Source organism: Acomys russatus, chromosome 20 (genome assembly GCF_903995435.1).
Source record: "Acomys russatus chromosome 20, mAcoRus1.1, whole genome shotgun sequence".
Classification (NCBI taxonomy): domain Eukaryota; kingdom Metazoa; phylum Chordata; class Mammalia; order Rodentia; family Muridae; genus Acomys; species Acomys russatus.
Window position 1 is genome coordinate 49,081,109 of NC_067156.1, and position 18,400 is coordinate 49,099,508.

The window sequence follows — 18,400 nt, forward strand, 5'->3', positions numbered from 1 at the left end:
CTCAGCTAGTCTGTAGTTTTTGTTTTTGTTTTGTTTGCTAAGGTTGATTATGTTTCTGCTGTACACAAAACAAAAGGTATGCTGCATTCATAAGTTGTGTAAGTCAAAAACATAGGTAGTAATAACATAATTTCTGTACAAATGCAGAGTTTGTCAGGCCATTTCTACCAGTGTGCGCTTAATTTAATCCTAACTGTAGAGCATTACCTGCACAGTTCCTCATAACAAAAGTCCGCAAGCTGATGCAAAGGAAATCTTTAAACGGCTGTGCTTTGGTGAGTCTCACCCACTTCATGTACAGGTGCCTTAGCATGGGGATGCAGGGGATTTCCGGAACATTGACACCTAGAGCACACACACAGGACAAGAAAGTAGCAACAATACTGTGCACTCTGCACACAGGATGCTCAAGAGTCCAGTTTTCAACCGACAGTCTGCCCTTCAAGGGGGTGTTTATCGGAACCAATCACATAACTAAAGTCCACCAAATTTGGTTTATTTAAAATGCGCTATTAAACAACTTTTATGCGAACCATATTATAAATCACGGGACTTAAAATCTATTTCTGTACTTCTGTATCTTGTAGGTACAAAGTAAAAGTAAGTTTCTAAAAGGCCAACTGTGAAGATGGAAGTGAGTCACACAAATACTGTATGGCCGCCAATGACCACTTCTGTCCCATCAGTAAGAAAGCTCCATTTCTCAGCACAAGGTGAGGCCAGCTAAGTTTTAACATTACGGTTTGTAGTAGCAAGATACACTTTGAAGTCATTTCCACAAATACATGAATCTTAAGCATTTGTTAATATGCAGAAGCCAGCATAGCCTTGAGAATAAAATCTGACAGCTGATTATTTTAATATCTCAAACTGTTATGGCTATTTTATGCTTTTGATGAATCCTATCTACAGAGGACTCAGTCTGGCAAAGGGAAAGGGTGTGCAAGGGGGGAGGTGTCAGCCGATGTGGAAGAAGAAAGACTGACAATCTGTAAATCCTAAATGGAAGGAGGCAGCTTCAGAAACATGCTCCAACAGTCAAAACACTGCATGTTAGACAAAAGCCTATGAGAAAACCTAAGGGTCCAGTGTGACGGTAATTAACAAACAGTGGCTGATCAAATTAACGCAACACCACTTTTATTCTGAGCCTGCTATCAAAGAACAGCTGAAGAAAGCAACATCACACAATGTAAGAATAGTGGGTTATCTAATAGTTAACCTCTGCAGAATGCCCCTACTACCACTTACATGGAGTGCTCCTCAGTCTGTCTTCTGAAAGCCACAGCTTACTTTAGTTCTTACTATGGAAACACACCATATGGATACAGATGGGAAATAAAAATGGAGATAGGACCACAGGAAGAAAATCAGACCAAGAAAGGGACAGAATTCACAAACCAAGCTTGGTGTCTACCACAAAGGTGGCCCTGCTGGCTGTGTGAGTCAAAGCCAAGGCAAGAAGGCTCCAAACACAGCTGCCTGATGCTTACTGCTACTCTCTGCCACATTTAGCCTAACACAAAGGGCAATGTGTATTTCTTCACACCGAGCCACCACACAGTTAGTGTGTGCGTCAATCAAATCATTATTGCATTTCAGTGAAACTTACCAAATACTTATATTGGCAACTAACTGGTGCAGGCACTACGGAAAATGTGAAGATATAAAAATCTTCTATCTTGAGGTTACATTATAAATTTCAGATATTACAGAAGTAAAACCACTTTATCACTTAAAAATCAAAATATTCAAATCCCTGCTCAGATTCACTCCACAATCTTACAAATAAGAGGGTCTCTACTATCCTCCTACAGTCATAAGCCCTTCCCCATATTATCCTTCAGGTCCTCCTATGACTATCTAACCCTATATCAGAAATTTCTGATCCTCAGAATATCCCCAAGATTTGGAGTAATCTTTGAAATATAGCATAAAGTCAATGTGAACATGAATAGAATAATAAAATATAAACTTAATTAATAAAGTATAAACTGAAAGTATTTGGGCTGAGGATATGACTCCGTTGATAAGAGTGCCTAGCACGCACCAAGATCTACCTGAATTTCATCTTTGTCTGACATCACATAAAACTGGGCAAAGTAGCTCATGCCTGCAACCCAAGCTCTTGAGAATAGGCAGGAGGGTCAGATATTCAGGGCGACCCTGAGCTATCCAGTGAGTCTGAGCCAGCCTGAGCTACATAACATTCTGTCTCAAAATAAGTAAAAAGTAAAGCATCAGACTGTATTAATAAGGAACCTTCAAAAGTCTTTTGGCAGATTAAGCCAAAGATGAAAAGTTAAAGTTGATCAAAATATTTTGCCCTTGTTGAAATTATAGATGTAATCTAAAAAAGCATGCACATGGAGGAAGCATAATGTAACTATATGCAAATAAAGGCATTTCTGGAAAAGACCACTCCATCACCATTTTTTAAGAGGAAAAAAGATAGAGCCCAAATGTTCATTCCAATGACTCTAGATTGAAGGACATGGCAATATTTTACTAGAAAAGAAAAACTAACAGTTATCAGGGTTTTATAATGTTCTAGACTGAGGTTCAGTAGGCCCTGGCTACACCTGCCTATTTAAGTAAACTAACTAGGCATGGTAGTGCACACCTGTATTGCCAACACTCAGGAGCTGGAAAGACAAAGATGGATCGAGAGCTTCTGGTCAACCTGAGCTACACAGAAGATCCTGGCTCATTTCTATTTTAGTAAGAAGAAATTTAAATGAATTTTAAAAAATTCATTCCTTAGAGGAATGAGCCAGACAGCACAGTAAAACCTGGCCCACGGCTTGGTGGGTAAGAGCATCTATCTGTGTTGTGCAGTAAAGGCACTTGCCACGCTAGCCTGATGGCCTAGTTGCATCCATAGAAGCCGTTTAAAAATGGGAAGAGAGAAATGACTATATGCACTTGCCCTTTAACCTCCACAAGTGCACCATGTGTGGGCACATGCCCACACATCACATACACAAACCAATATTACACAAAATTCTTCCTCTTAAAAAATCACATTGAAGATCCCTCCTCTAAAAGGCAAAATCAGAGTAAAGGCAGAATTATAGCTTAATGGAAAAACACAAAAATATAAAACTGTCAAAACTGTCTTCAACATGGCTGCATCAGAAGCAACGTTCCCCGAGGGACCTTTAACTAATGGAAAATTGAGCTTTTCTATAAGTTTCACAAGAGTTTCTTTTTCTACAAGCAATCAGTAAGACGATCTTTAAATTCTCGTGCCTGTTTCAGTGACTATTCACTTACACAGTGTTTCTAGGCATGACAAGTGAACCAGAAAGCAGGTACTCACCAACTAAATGCAAAGTTTGGATTTTGGCTCCTATGGGGATTTTCAGTTTATTTTCAGGAGGAATTGGAAATGCTCCATTACGATTACGAAATTTCCCCAAAATATGAACATGCGGCATGTATGTCCAAATGGATTCTACCAACTCCAAATGAGATGTTTCTACACCCTAGAAAATAGCACCACGGCAAGCATAAGGAAGGCTTTCATTTTGTATCCAAAGTGTCTCTTTGTCTACAAGACGCTAAATATGCAATGGAATTTAAGACAACATTCACTATGTGTGCACTCTGCATGTGAGGCTGCTGACTCATTATTTCATCAACCAGCTGATGTTAAAATATCCCAACAGGTGCACTTACCACCAAGTTCGGGCATGCTTGCAAAGCTTCTAGGACTCCTGGAATGCTGAAAGCCTCATGGCCCCTGACTCTTCGCCTCTCAAGGTATCTAGGGTGAAGGCCATAGAGCTGTTCAACATCTGGCATCTTCTTCAAAAGCGTTAGGAAACTGGAATCTGTGAAACCTGAGGTCAGAAGCACACAGAACAGGTTCATCATTCATTCATAAAGAGTTACTAAGTACTTATTAAGTTTCAACAAAAATTCCAACAGATGGGGGGCCCTTTAAAAGCTCTGTGAAGCTAATGCCACAGCTGAATAAACTGTTACAACAGAGGATGTGCGTCTTGAAAATGCCTCACACGCACTACCTGCCCAGGGTTCCACTGTGTATTTAGTGTACTTTATAGCTAAGGTTTTCATTTACTGTGTCCTTTTTTTGTTCTGGCTACTGTCAAAGCACTTAAATTTTCAACTAGCAGCACATGCTAACTAGATGATGTGACGGTACAGACTGAAGACAGTAAGTAAGAATGCATCAGTTTCCTACCCAGTCTCTCCTCCTTCTCCCCCAGAGTTGCTATTCTACAAAACTTCAGGGTTCTGCAGAGCACTATAAGTAAAAATAGGCTACGGTCCTCACCTTTAAGAAATCCAACATTTGACCTAATTACCATCCCAACCTAGGTTCACCCTATTCTAACTATTTCCTAGTGATTTTCTTTTATATGTTTAACTGTTACACCCCACTATTTCAGACAGTTTATTTTAAAAAAAAAAAAAAAAAAAAGACAGAAGGAAGTAAGAAAACAAGAATGAGAGAATGTGAACAGATGCTGAGATGGTAAAAAATAAAAAAATAAACATTGCATATCTGGGAGGCCAGCTGTGTTCTGCAGCAGGAATTAACATGATGCAAACAGAGACTGGCAACCCTTCACAGCAGGAACTATTGGTTAAATATGTAAGGAAACACGTCACAGGCATGACATGTTTTCTATTACTGGAGCCTCAGAAGGTGAAAGCCAACTCTCAGCAATGATGACATTAACTTTCCCACTAAATCAAAGGACTGAAGCTTTTTAAAATTTGTTCTCTTTGTATAGGGCTAATCCAGAGTTGCTAGCTACAGAGTCACAAAGGTAGACAGTAAGAGCCAGGCATGGAGGTGCAGCCTACAATCTCAGCACCTGAAAGGCCAGCGTCAGCTCACCTACCTAGTAAGTTTAAAGTCAGCCTGCCCTACAAGCAATCTATTTCAACAACAAAATGAATAGTAAAAAGTGACCATAGAGATTACTTACTCTCTACAATTCCAACAGGTCCTATTATTCTCTTGTAGTGTCCACTGAAGGAACTATTATTGAAGAATTAACTAGCAATGCTAGAATTCAAAGCCGAATGAGAGCACTAACTACAGACATTGGCCTCTTTTTACACACACTAGATGGGATATGACTCCAAAGAGATCACACACATATGAACCATTGGGTACTTCCATCAAGATTGAGGGCTTCATCTAGACACAGCAGTGCATATATTTAATCTCAGCATTTAGGGGGCAGAGATAGGTGAATCTCTGAATTCAAGGACAGTCTAGTCTACACAGTGTGTTCCAGCTAGCCATGCCTACACAGTGAAACCCAGTCTTTAAAAACGACTCAGGATGGCAGAGACTAGGCCAGCTAATGTGGTCTTCTCCTACAAATTGTTTGCATTCATTTTCTCTTATATTCACTGCAGAGATGAAAAGCTTTGAGCTCACAGGTATTTATTACAGTCTGAAAACTGGCCCTGTGCACAGATTCTACCTAATTTGCTAACTGTGCTAAGTGTGGAATACACGAGACCTCTGCCATCCTCCAGTCCTGTTTGCACCCTCTGCTACAGCAAACCTAACACAGAATGAGATGACTCTTCTCATGCTGCCCTGACTGCTTTGCCTACCACAAGGCATCGCTCTCTAAGGTTAAATGAGCACTTGCCAGTCACACTTTGCAACGGTCTTTTCAGGAATGTATATGCTGTCGTCTCTTCAAAGGCCAGGGCATCACAAGCTGGGCATCACAAGCTGCACATCACAGAACTCTAGAGGTAGTCTGTTTTGCCTGGCCAGGAGAACTTTCAAAACAAGGTATCTCTTCAGCCTTCCATTTCTAGGTTTCTGGGAAGGGCTTCTCTGATGTTCTGTCGCTGTTGTTGAGTTTGTCTGCCTCAGCCTCAATCCATGTTCTAAGTCTCCTGGTCTGAACATTATCTTTTAGAAGCATGGTTTTAAGAGTCTAGTTAATAAGCAACAGCAAAGTATACTAATTAACAGACAATTGTTAAATTGAAGACAGCCCTCTTTATTATTATTTGAGTAAGGAAACACGCTAATGGCTCTTTATGACATATTTATACATGTGAATCACGGATTTCCCCATCATCTTTTGTTCCCTTCTTCCTGCTAGAGACACCTTCTTCCTCCCCTCCAACAGTCCCCGTCTGGTTTCATGTCACAGACTAGTTACATTTAAAAAAATTAAAAATAGAGTCACAGTCTATGGAGCCATTAACAACTCTCTCCAGCAGCAGAGCCCTGTCTTCTTACCACTTGGCATGTATTCCCACCACCGCCCTGCACAGAGATCCACCACTCTCACGACTCTCAGGTACAGAGTCACTGCTTCCTTTAGCTTCCGAGAGAGACACTCCATGCACATGATATCCTGCAGCGGGAGGTACCTTGTAATGGAAAGAGGTATTAATCAGGTATGCATGCAGGCCTTTCCGCTCTACCTGCCTCCCGCCCTTTAAATGACGTAAGGTCTTAGGAACATTCACAGCACTTTAATGTGTGAGGTCATTCAGCTTATAATTTTTTCTTAATTTATTTTACAAATGTTTGACTACATGTTTATGTGTTGAACATGTACCCCTGGTGACCTCGGAGGTCAGAAGAGCATGTTGGATTCCTTGGGATTGGAGTTACAGATGGCTGTAAGATACCATGTGGGTGCGAGGAATCAAACCTGCATCCTCGGCAAGAACCCTTAACCACTGAACCTGCTCTCCCTCCTGCTCCCGCTTATCTTATGAGTAATAATAGGTAAGTCTGCAAATACTCAAGTAACCAAATAAAATAATGAACTCTTGCCACATCTCTACCTACTTTCTAATGACATAGACATGTATTTTTAAGTCACAGAAAACCTTATCTTTGTCTCTTAAAAGCCCTCCACACACACCTAGACTGTCAAGTGGAAGTCACCTTTTATCCAATGGGTCCTGTGTCACAACTGCATTACAAGGAATGCGGCTGCTTGTCTTTGCCACACAACCCTTGCCCAGTTCCCTTTTTCTCCTCTGTGCCTCTAGTTAACAGCTACTGTAGCAAGGAGGTGGCACCAGCTGCAGGGCTGCTCTCTGCCGCCAACAGTCTCCTGGATGAATCTGCAACATACATCGCTGCTTCCTTCAAGGATACTTACAACTACGTAACAAGCTCCTAACTAAATTGTCTTCAAACACCTGCTGACTGATTCTTTCTTTTGTGCTGGAATCCTCACTCATCAGGTAGGGGCTATTACTGTGCTATTTTTAAAGTAGTGAACCTGCCTAGAAGAGCTAAGCCTACAAAAATTCTTACAGCTAAGCAAGTGGGAAGGGCAGCAATGCCAACATTTTGTAGTGATTCTAATTCCTCACACCTATGCTAACTCCAACAGCAGGTGCACTATTCTTCTACTGTACTGTGTTCCTACCACTGGTCCTTTACAAAAGCTATTTAAATAGAGAATGAAGTCAAACTAACTTTCCACCAAAGCCATTACTGCTAGCCATAACTTAATTACCTCTTTAGAACTTAAACAATTTTCAGAAAATATATGACTACACATTATATAAGCAACTGAAAAACACTGAATTTGTGTTCTAAATCAAGTTCTCTACCATTCCAATATTTTTATGGTTATCCAATAGTTGCCTGAGTTAGTTTTATAAGCTCTGAGTAACTTAAAAAAAAAAAAAAAAAAAGAAATCAAGACTATTTTTCATCAAACTTTCTCTAGGAAGAAGAAATGTATGTTTTTCTATGAAAGATATGGTTAAAACTCTAGAGTTATAGGGGCACAGAGAAAATGGCCAGCAGGAGGCACAGGATGGATGCACAACAAAAACCAATTTTATGTGAAAAATAGGGTAAGAAAACCTAAATTTCACAAGATAATAAAAATTGTATTTAATAGAGTACAGAAGTACATTTTAGAAGAGTCAACAAAGATTAGACTTCTTTTAAGGGAAACCAGCATTTTCTTTGTCTCAAGAATATACTTAGTAATCACCACACAAGCACTGCAGGAGTCTTCAGGTAAAAATCTTAGAAGCCTAAGAATAAAACTCAGCCTATTTATCCTAGAGAAACCCAGTCCACAAGCTCAGAGCAGCTGAGTTCCTGCATTCAGTTCATGTGCTCGAATCTTATTGGAAACAGTGCAAGACCCTTTTGCCTGATTCTCACCATTACATCTGAATAACCCACACAACTATAAAATGGTATCTGCTTTTAATGTAACATACGGTCCAATTTGTACACAATATATCCAAGCATTTTAAATTATTTTTGAGATATAGTTTCTGTACATTTTTCTGGGGATACCATGATCAATCAAGATAATATACTCTGTGTAGTGACTACCAGTCAACATAACAGCTGTCACTAGGCTGCTCCAGCCCTTAACCCAACTACAGTGTATTTTAAAATACAGTTCAACATCAGGTACAGTTAGCTGCCTTTTCTGAAACTTCTGGCAATTTCTACATACTTTTTTCTAGCACATGAATTTTAACATCATTTTCTGATAGTAGGAAAACTATCTATTGTTTTACCTAGGCCTTTGATTCTTAGAAATTAACTAATAAAAGGTATACTATGCCACAGAAAAATATGAAAAACATATTGCAACATTAAAAAAAAGAGAAGAGAATATATGATCATTAAACCATGTATCTATGCCTTACAATGTAATGAGTGCTGTTTCACCACTGAATCCTAAGACACCTCTGTCCCCATCACTGGTCCATCAGTAAAGAGGGATAGATCAAGGATGTTAACTTGGGTCTCTAACTCCAGAGACGTTTTCTAGTCTTTGAATGGTATGGATAAAGATCATGAAAGAAAGAATGAAAGCTGGAATAAAACATTTCCTTTCTTGGTTTAATTAATGGTTCTTATAATGCAGTTTGAGTAAAAAGTAAAACTTAAAGTTGTCTGGAAGACTCAACAGTTAAGAGCACTTGCTGTTCTTGTAAGAACCAAGTTTGATTCCCTGCAACCAGCTCACACCACCTGCAACTCCAGATTTAAGGGATCCAACACCCTCTTCTGATGTCATGGGCACTAAACACACACATGATACACAGATATACATGCCACATGGCACACAGACAGACATGCCAGCAAAACACTAATACACATACAGTAAAATAAATCTAAAGGAAAAAAAGTTTTATAAAAGTTTGTTCTTAATTTTTGCATTTTAGGTACAAAAAAAGTGAACGACACAAAATCTCACCTAAAAATGTGACAAAGCACTTCATGTGACAGCTGATTCATATAGTCCTTCATTTCCTCTGCTGTCATTTCCTCTGGGAGTGCACTGTCCATCAGACACATTTTAACACTTTTCTTTCGTGGCCCCATCGCTGTGCTGCACTTAGTGTCAAGGAACAAAGCTCTCCTCTGGGTTTAGTTCAACACCTGAAAGGCAAACAGAGAGCTGAGTAGCCTAGCGAAGCACACCACACTCACCCCCCAGGTGTCCCTGTTATGTGTGAGCTCAAGCAGTGTTCATTCAGAATTACTGATGGGCAAAGCTTACAGTGCTGATGTCAGTACAAGAATACACCATATTCAAATTTAGAAAAGTATTCAATTGTTCTAAAGACAGAGAATATCTTTTCCCAAAAATAGCTGATATTATAAATATGAACTATTTAAAATGAACAAAACCCAAGAATAAAGTCCCATTTTCTAATTTATACTCTGGGGCTTCCTACCCGGCTGATTCACTCTCCTTCCCCAGGCATCAACTTCTTCAGTGTGTAAATAAAGCAAGATAATTAAACTAGGTAACAAAACTGCTTCTGGCTAAGAGCTTATGATTCAAAACATGCATTCAAAATTCATGTGTAAAAGCATGTGTGAATGCACAGAGAGCCTTTCAGCTATGAGCTTCATCTGCCCTTCACTTGGGGGCCATTAATATGGAAGCTAGCCCTAACCCAGCAGACTCTGGGACTCTCGTTTTTGACCTGCCACAAATTATTATTTCTAGGACAGGAATCAACATTTTAAATTCTTCATTCTCCTACCTGTAAAGTGAAGAAATCAGACTATACCTTCTATGAATGAAATAAAATCAAACTATAGACACTCTTCTTAAAAACAAAAGAACAACAACAAAAAAATAGAACTTGCAATTTTTTAGAGAAAATTCATTTTTATATAGTATATACATCTTGCTTTTAAAATAAAGCCTTAGTAAGGGAAGAGGAAGAGGGAAGGAAAATGAGGTGAGCAGAAACATTTTTTGTTTTGTTCTGTTTATTAGTATGTGGGAGTAACACCCAGATTGTCAGATTGTCTGGGAGAATTTTAACAATGGTGGTCCAGATATAGAATAGTTATAAAGTATGAGCTGAGTCTCTTTAATGGGGCACTGTAGTCAGAGTTAACAGGTGAAATGTATTCTTTAATTCACACATGCCTTCACATATTTGCAATGCCTCTAGTAAGCTTAGCATCATGAACAAAAAAATCTTGGACACAGCATGGAGGTGAGGAACCATGCAAATGAGCTTAGAGTTTCAAGCTGAGATAAGTGCTACACAGAAAGCACCGGCTTCAAAATAGCACAAGGCACGGCAGCCTCACTCACTGCTGGTTTTTTGAAGGACAGGACAATTAAAATGATATCTAAGGGATGATCACAAAATAGGACAAAAAGGGAGTAGGGAAGTTTAAGAAAAGTTCTCAGAGGTCCCAGCATGTGTCTGCATGACCCTGGGTGGCTCCCTGGGAGCTGGGCCTTACTGGGCAGATAGAAACTCTGAGTGAGTGAGGTGGGCTGGGATCTTGGATGGAGAAACTGCAGCATAGCACACAGGCTCAGCTACTCTTAATGGGCATGCAGTCTAGGTAGGGGAGCAGTCTTCAGGATACAGACACTGGGGAGAAGCTAGGATGGACACATATATGTAGACTAGACGGGGCCGGTTTTGCCACTCCCCTCTGGGTCTGAGGCGGGGGTCCTCAGGAGGCTGCACCCCTGTTAACAACACACATTCACTCAGGTCCTCACACACTCCCCAGATGTGCTGAACTCTGAGAAGGAATCTGTTTTTATAAAGAACCGAAATAAAACCAATGGTGTTAGGATGAGGAAGGTGAAACCAAAGTAAGAGAAGACTGAACTATTAGCGGGGCTCTTGATGAAAAACCACTAAGGAGCTGTCACGGTGACCACGCCCAGGAGTACAGGGGCTCAGCTTACTGTAATGCTCATAGATCCAGGGATCTTCTGCTTCAGCTATGAGCAGGACAAACTGTACTGCAAATGAATCCACACATCCTTGTGCTTGTCTGTGTTCTAATCCCCTCTCGCCGCACTTTAAGATTCTTATGGGTATCAGCATGCTTGCCACTGCCTGTGTTCCAGTACTCCACACATGACCCTATGCACAGTCCTCGATCGGTTGCTTCAACTAGTCACAACCCAGGAAGCAAGAAAAGAAGATCCCTTGTGGATTCTTATCAAAAGACACCTAACAGCATGGGCCAAAAGCAGCGGTCACCAGGTATCTTGCATTTCAGGTATTTATATTACAATTCATAACAGCAGCAAAATTATAGCTATGAAACTGCCTAAAGATAAATATACAAACCAGCTTCTAGAAATATCACGCCCACATTTTCCTGCTTAATGCCTGTCTTCTCCAACTGAAACCTGTTATGCTACAGTAGCTCCTGAAGCTGCTTCTCGGCCTTGGGCTCTGAAGCAACCTTCTTCTCTGTGACCACTCTTCTCTCATTTCCCCAAATGAGCTCCTCCTCTGTGACCACTCTCTCCTGTACCAGCTCCCCTGCAAGCCCACTTCTAACTGACAGCCATTCCTAAGGCTTTAGCTCCCACACATGCAAACACAACACACAGCACACTCTGCCCTCTGGTGTGGTTCACTAAACTCCTAGCTTACAAGCTTTGACTACCCTAAACACACCCAGATCTCTCACTTTCCATGACTGCTCAGTGAGCTACTGCTATTCTTACATGCATTCCCACTGGCTTCCAGGACTCCATCAATCCTCATCTGGGGTCCTGTGGTTGATGGCTTTCTCTGTGGTACCCGGCAGTGTGCCGTCAAGGCTGACCACAAAGCCAACCATAGCTCAAGTTTTCAGTAGGTAATTCATTGGATAAATGCGCATCATACCACATTTTACAGTGAGGCTATAGCAATCTTTTCAACACATTCTTCTGATTTCTTAATAAGTTTTTAAAAAGTAAGAAGCAAGTTATAGATCAAGTATCAAGTATGATTTTAATCAAGATAATAGTAATGACAAATATGTGAGTGTTTCTTACAAAATATTAACAGTGGTTCCTATTGAAAAATAAGAGCAGATGACCAAGAAAAAAAAACATTGTTTTATATTTACCTTAATCATTTGAGATTTTCAGATTGATCATGCTCCTAGATTTCTTGGAAAATGAAGAAAACAGAAAAGAGAAGGAAAGAAAATCTGTCTCCATGGAACCCTGGCTCCCAAAGGGTAAGGGTCTTTCCAACCCAGCCTCCAGTGGCTTTTCTAACCTCACCCTGCAACCCTTATCCCTGACTCTATTCCACTTACCCGGTCACTCCAACAGGACCAGCACCCATTCAGCTTTCTACACATCATCTTTCCTTATCTGTCATTAATTCTAGCTGGAATAGTCATATTTCTTCAGCCTCCCCACCCCCTCCTATTTCCCCTTCTCTTCAGATCCTTCTCACTAGTCTAGAAAACCATTAATTAGCCTTCAAAATTCGATTTAAATTCTAGATGCTTCGTGAAAACTTATTTCAACTGACTACTCTACGGAACACATGCTTTACAGCAATCTGGGTAGTGCTTGACTGTCGGGAATTTTTGCCAGGAAAGGATCTCAATCTCACCTCCAGGAGCTAACAAGTCTTCACTCATAATAAATCTGTTATCTATATGCACCTGCTAATCATTTCACACTCTTGTGAGAAGTTTGCTGCCACAACATTCAATATGCTTGCTCGGCAGGAAATAACCATCAGAGCTTAGCCCAATAAGTAAATACACACGCAACAGCTATTTATAGCATGCAAGAGCTCTAAAACACTATTAACTTGCAGAGCCCAATCTATCTACCTAGGGCCTGCCCAGATGTTCAGAACAGTCCTCCAGATACCGAGCACGTTTCAGGTTTAAGAATTTTGACAGCCCTTCAAATGACAGGGTCGTGCCTTTTCCTTAGCACCACTGAATCCACTGCACTTAAAGCACCTTGCACTTATGACTATCTCTGATTATGCGTTATTATTTTGCAGTGCTCTTTCTGAGCCATATTTAGTTTAGAACTAAAAAAACTACAGAGATAAATCATATGGAAGATAGGTGTCTGATGAACTCATGAAAGTCTATTTAGCCTATAGTCTGTATCTAAAACCAAAAAATAGTGACAAAAACAAAACAAAACAAAACAAAACACCTAAATTATCAGGACTCACAGTGCACTCATAGCTCCTACATTAGGCCCATAATTAAACATGTGTTCTTGTAAGTACATACTTGTCTGGTAAAGGAGGCTGTAAGCTTTTGGTGAAGGGAGGCCTTGAGATGACACTGGGGTAAGGGACAGACCTTTACATCAGAAGAAGCCCTCTCAAATACAGGCAGGTACCCTCCAAACATTCAGGAGAAAAACCTTCCTCACAGGGGCTCCTTTATGTCTCCTTGGCCCCAGTGCACGTTGAGAAGAGACAACAGAATTGCTCAGCTCCACCGGGCATCATCTCATTTACATCACATACCAAGCGAAGCTATGTTGAGCATTATCCCCCGCACTGGGTAACAGGGGCCTGTGCTCCTGCACGTGAAGAAGACACCAAGCACTTCATGACACAAAGTCCCAAGTGCGATAGTAGCACTCTGAGAAGGAGACTATCATGTCTTTCTTTCTGGTAAGAGGGATTGGAGAGCAAGTCAAGATGAAGGAAACTGCCTTTGTTTTCCTTTCTTCCCACCTGTTCCATCCCCACAGCAGTAACCATTCTGCTTCCCTGGAGGAAGGCAAAAAAGGACTAAGGGAGTACAAGGTTAACAGAGAGGGCGCGGGCAATCCTAGTTACCTGCAGCACATGAAGGGTGAGTCATGAGGAGGAGGAACAGCTGACTATAAACAACACATGAATGTAAATATGTAAAGATGGCCTTTTAAAATACCAGCATTACTCCTAAAGTTAACAATTTTAGGAGGCTCTGAACCTCCAAGAAATGTTACTCTGACAGAAATGATAGCCAATCCCTGAATATTAAATGCTGAGGGGGCCCTCAGAGACTACCTAGTGACACTGCTGACTTTTTGTGGGCTACAACTCATCTGAGAGTATAGCAGTGTCACTTCTCTCTCCTCCTCTCATTCAAACAGAATTACAGATAAAATTTCAGAGGCTCTTTTAGAAAAGCAAATAATCAGAGAATGTAAATACGGAAGTTTCTTGCCTTGGGTCCACTATTAAGTGGCCTACATAACACACCCTATGATTGTCAGTCCTCAAGTACAACAGCTGTCTGCCCACATTCCAGAGCTGCACCCCAATGCCTAGAGATGGGCCTCGGGATGTGCCTATTAAAATCTTGGCCATATCCTCCTTCACAAACCTTGGCTCCCACCCAGTAGCTCTCTGCCACCTGGGTAGCCCATTGTCACTGCACAGGGCCCTGTTTACCAGAGCTTAAGCACAGAAAGCCTTAATTTTGTCCTGGCATCCCAAGCACAGTCTTAAGCCTCAGTTCCATGCCAGCACCCTTTAAACCAGGTCCTTCTAAAATGTGTCTTCTCCAAGGCTGTTCTTCTGCTTCAGCCATGTCCTCAGCTAAAAGGACACTATAAGAACTCGACAAAATCATTTGGGTTGCTCCTCAAATTATGCCTGTCTTAAGCTTTAATGCTCTAACACTGCCTTGCTTGCAATTAAATTCTTTTAATTGTGCACTTCTATCATAGATGTATTTACTTAACACTACGGTGCATTAATTCTGAAATCACCTGTGCCTACAAATCTTACCACCTGGACTCCTTAAACCCCTTTCAACTGATAATCGTCCTCTTCCTGACCTATCTTGTCAGTATCTTTATCACTGGCTACTAATTAGAAAGGAGTAATTACTCCTTTCCCCATCTCACTTGTGACACTCTGGAACACGCATTTGTTTCACACTGGTATTGCAGAGAGTAGAACCAAACTATCACAAAATTAACCAAAATTGTAGGGATCTGTTAAGATTCATCCCCCCCCCCCACACACACACAATTCTGAATAAATGTCTCCATCTGTATCTAATCAATGGCAATTCTCTTGAAAAAAATCTCTTCATCTCGATTACTGGTACCTAACCATTCCTCCATTCCCTCACTCATTCATTTACTATTTGGTAAGTACAGGTAACAGTAAAGCCTTCCTACCATATTTCTTAGATCCTACCAGGTTTATTCCTCAATCCGACTTCTAAGATCAAATGACACCTTATTACCCTGGAAAACAAACATAAATGCAGAACAAACATCTCCTTAAAGCACCCAATGGTCCTACTGTAAGGTTCCTCAGATTTCTTTATCTTCTGTTGGCTTCAGTCTGTTATGCCAAAGTAGCCTTGCAAATCACCTAATTAATATTCACAGAACATTTTATGTACCTACCATCTAGGATGCACCCTCTTGCCTCAAGAGTGTCTGTCACCCATCCTCCACACTATCTTGATTTAAAAGGAGAGTCGGGGCCAAATCTATACTAACGAAAAGGACAAGGAATCTAGTTCAACTCTTTATTTTACAAATAATGAAAACGAGTACCAGAAAAATACATATCTGTCTGTCACTGAAGCAGAACGTACCATTTCTGAAGTAAGGATCTAGGCCTTCAATTCCAGTACAAGACTAATTTTTACACCACCTAATTCTAGTGAAATGTAATTTTCCCATTCTGTTCTGTCATGCCCTTTTGACTAAAGATAAAATGTGTACCTCAGGAACACAAGCATTTACACACACACACACACACACACACACACACACACACACACACACAGAGTTGTCTGGATCTCTACCCTAGGGAGATATAAATCTCCCTATGAGGCCCCAAATGGCAAACTATAGTGTAATTCCGCCACAGTTTACCCTGGGGAACTAATGTGTGTATTACTTACTTACAGTGCATGGCTGAGGAGGGGCTACTTACAGAAGCCTGGTGTGCTGGAAAGCAGCCAGACTGTCAAGTCTTCACCTGGTGTGGTTGATGGCTCCCACATAGCTGTACCTACAGAGTTCTTCCTGCTTCGGTTAACCTTCCCAGACTACATATACTTCCCTACCAAGAGGTCATGTACAATTAGGACAGAATTATATACAAATGGCCAGGAACTGTGGAAGGTGAGGGCCCAATAACCCCTCACCACCACGTCTTTGTAAGAAGGGATGCCAACAAACAACAGGGTCTTTTGCCTGATGCCATACATGCTCTGACGAAACCCAGTGGCTGTTCAGCTTGGAGGATGGCACTCTACAACACGCACCTACACACCCCAACCCCCTGCTCCCAAATACGGTACAAATACAACACCACAAATTATGACAAGAGGGATGGATTCTTTCTGGTCACCTAAAAATGGTGGTTCTCAAACAAAAGTTAAAATTACAAGAATAGATATTTACAGTCTATAACTACTTAATATGTGGTTTCCATGTTCCAATTTCTCCTACCTCCTAGGGGGGAAAAAATCATAACTTTACAGAAACCCTACTGTATCTCCCATTTGTGATGGAGTGGGGAGTGGGAAAGGAGATTAAGCCAGTGTTTACTCCAACACGTTGCCCTGACAGACAACAACTTCCCTGTTCAAAACAATGAAGGTATCTGCTCAAAAATAACCACCAAGTAAATAGTAACATTGGGGACAAAGCCCAAGGTCTCCCCATTTTTTTTTTCACACGATGAATTGACTGTATTATACTAGAGCTAAGCAGGAGTTCCTCAATTTACTGGCATGAAGGACTCAACATTAAAATCATTGCATTGCTGACGCCCAGAGTGTGTGTGTTGGGGGAGGGGCTCAAAGTCTGGCCAAACCTTCCATTTGGTTGATGAAACCGAGACCCAAAGAAGGTTCTGCATGGCGGGATAGGGCTGGATGCCTAACAAGCAAGGCCTGCAAGGCCAGAACTACATATTCAGACACTCCTTTCTCGGTCTCTCTAGGCCTAAGAGTTCCAGAGCCCGAGAGCGAGGGTCTGGGCGGTGGGAGCCCCAGACCCCTCCATCTGCCCACAACCGCGCACCTCCACCTTTGCGACAGCCTCCCAGGCCGCGGCTCACTTACGCCGGCCCTCCGTCTGTTTTTGTGGTTGAGAGGGACCGAGAAACGCGACAGACTCTTCCTGCGGCCCCCACCTTCGCAGCGCTTCCGCTTCCGCCGCCTCTAGAGCCCTTCCAAAGAAGTGTCATCAGGGATGGGCCTGGGCGGGCCTCACTGCGTCCATATTGGGTGTGGCTATGACCCGGCGAGGCCGCCATGTTAAACGTGGCATTTCCAGAAGCTTATCTACCGGCCCTTCTTCCGGTGACGTAAAAGTTTCCCGCCGGAAACGCCGGCAATGTTAGGTAGTGGAGTTTGTGAAGCTTTTCTTTAGTGCTGATACTCTGAGATCCTAGATGTGATCTTTCTCCTCGCTTCATCATTTGCAAAATGAATAGGTGCAATAAGTATGTTTTCCCCCAGAATTTATTCAACTAAAAATAGGACCCTTGTTTTCGAGGGGGTGTGGGTAAGTGGAGGGGCGCAAAGATACTGTTAAATCATCCCTTACGTGATTTTCAATCATCGTCTTTGCATGTATGTGTTTTATAGCCTCTTGAACGCCAGAGTTTTCAAATCAGTGTTTAATAAATGAGACACTGTACAATTGACTTATGAGATCAGTTTTTGGTTCGGTTTTGTAGCTAAATTGTCTTCAGTGAGGATAGCTGTGACAATGTCGCAAAACTCGATTGAAATCTAGACTTCTAACGTACAGGTGATTGTCAATGCACTTACAGGCCTGCAATTAACATGGATGGCATCTGGCTCTCTGTAGGCACCCCAAGGAGACAGAGTTCGTGTACATAGGACGTTTAAAACTCAACTTGACAAATTGCTAAATTGTCTCGTGAACATTTATGTTTGTGCCCATAGATACTTGCTTGTGTCGTCTTTGATTAGAGATGCTTCTTTTTGAAGTGGGCAGCAGTCACTGAAGAGACTTATAACTTCTCAAAGTAGTGAGAATAAATGACGACTGAATGTTCATCCCTAAATGGAGCATCCATGTCACCCCTCCAAGGCTCAAGGAACATCCCAGAAGAGAGGTTGAAATGAGTGTGAGAGGCAGAAGAAGGAACAGATTTCTGTCGTAAGTAGGGTTACCAT

General features: G+C 41.4%; 1 protein-coding gene across 6 annotated transcripts in view; it reads right to left on the minus strand.

Moving 5' to 3' along the window:
- Window positions 1–17,474, minus strand: part of Fbxo38 (F-box protein 38) — a 44,043-nt gene extending 26,569 nt beyond the window's left edge. For 5 of the 6 annotated variants that reach the window (XM_051163412.1, XM_051163408.1, XM_051163411.1 and 2 more), the window contains exons 1-6: window positions 17,315–17,474; window positions 9,216–9,400; window positions 6,254–6,387; window positions 3,682–3,845; window positions 3,323–3,488; window positions 208–345 (exon numbers count right to left, since the gene is read on the minus strand). In XM_051163412.1, coding sequence (XP_051019369.1) covers window positions 208–345; window positions 3,323–3,488; window positions 3,682–3,845; window positions 6,254–6,387; window positions 9,216–9,343 — 730 coding nt within the window. In that variant the 5' untranslated portion in view covers window positions 9,344–9,400; window positions 17,315–17,474. Of the gene's footprint in view, window positions 1–207; window positions 346–3,322; window positions 3,489–3,681; window positions 3,846–6,253; window positions 6,388–9,215; window positions 9,401–17,273 lie in introns of all 6 variants that reach the window. The other variant, XM_051163407.1, reaches the window with a different exon arrangement.
- Window positions 17,475–18,400: the final 926 nt, after the last annotated feature.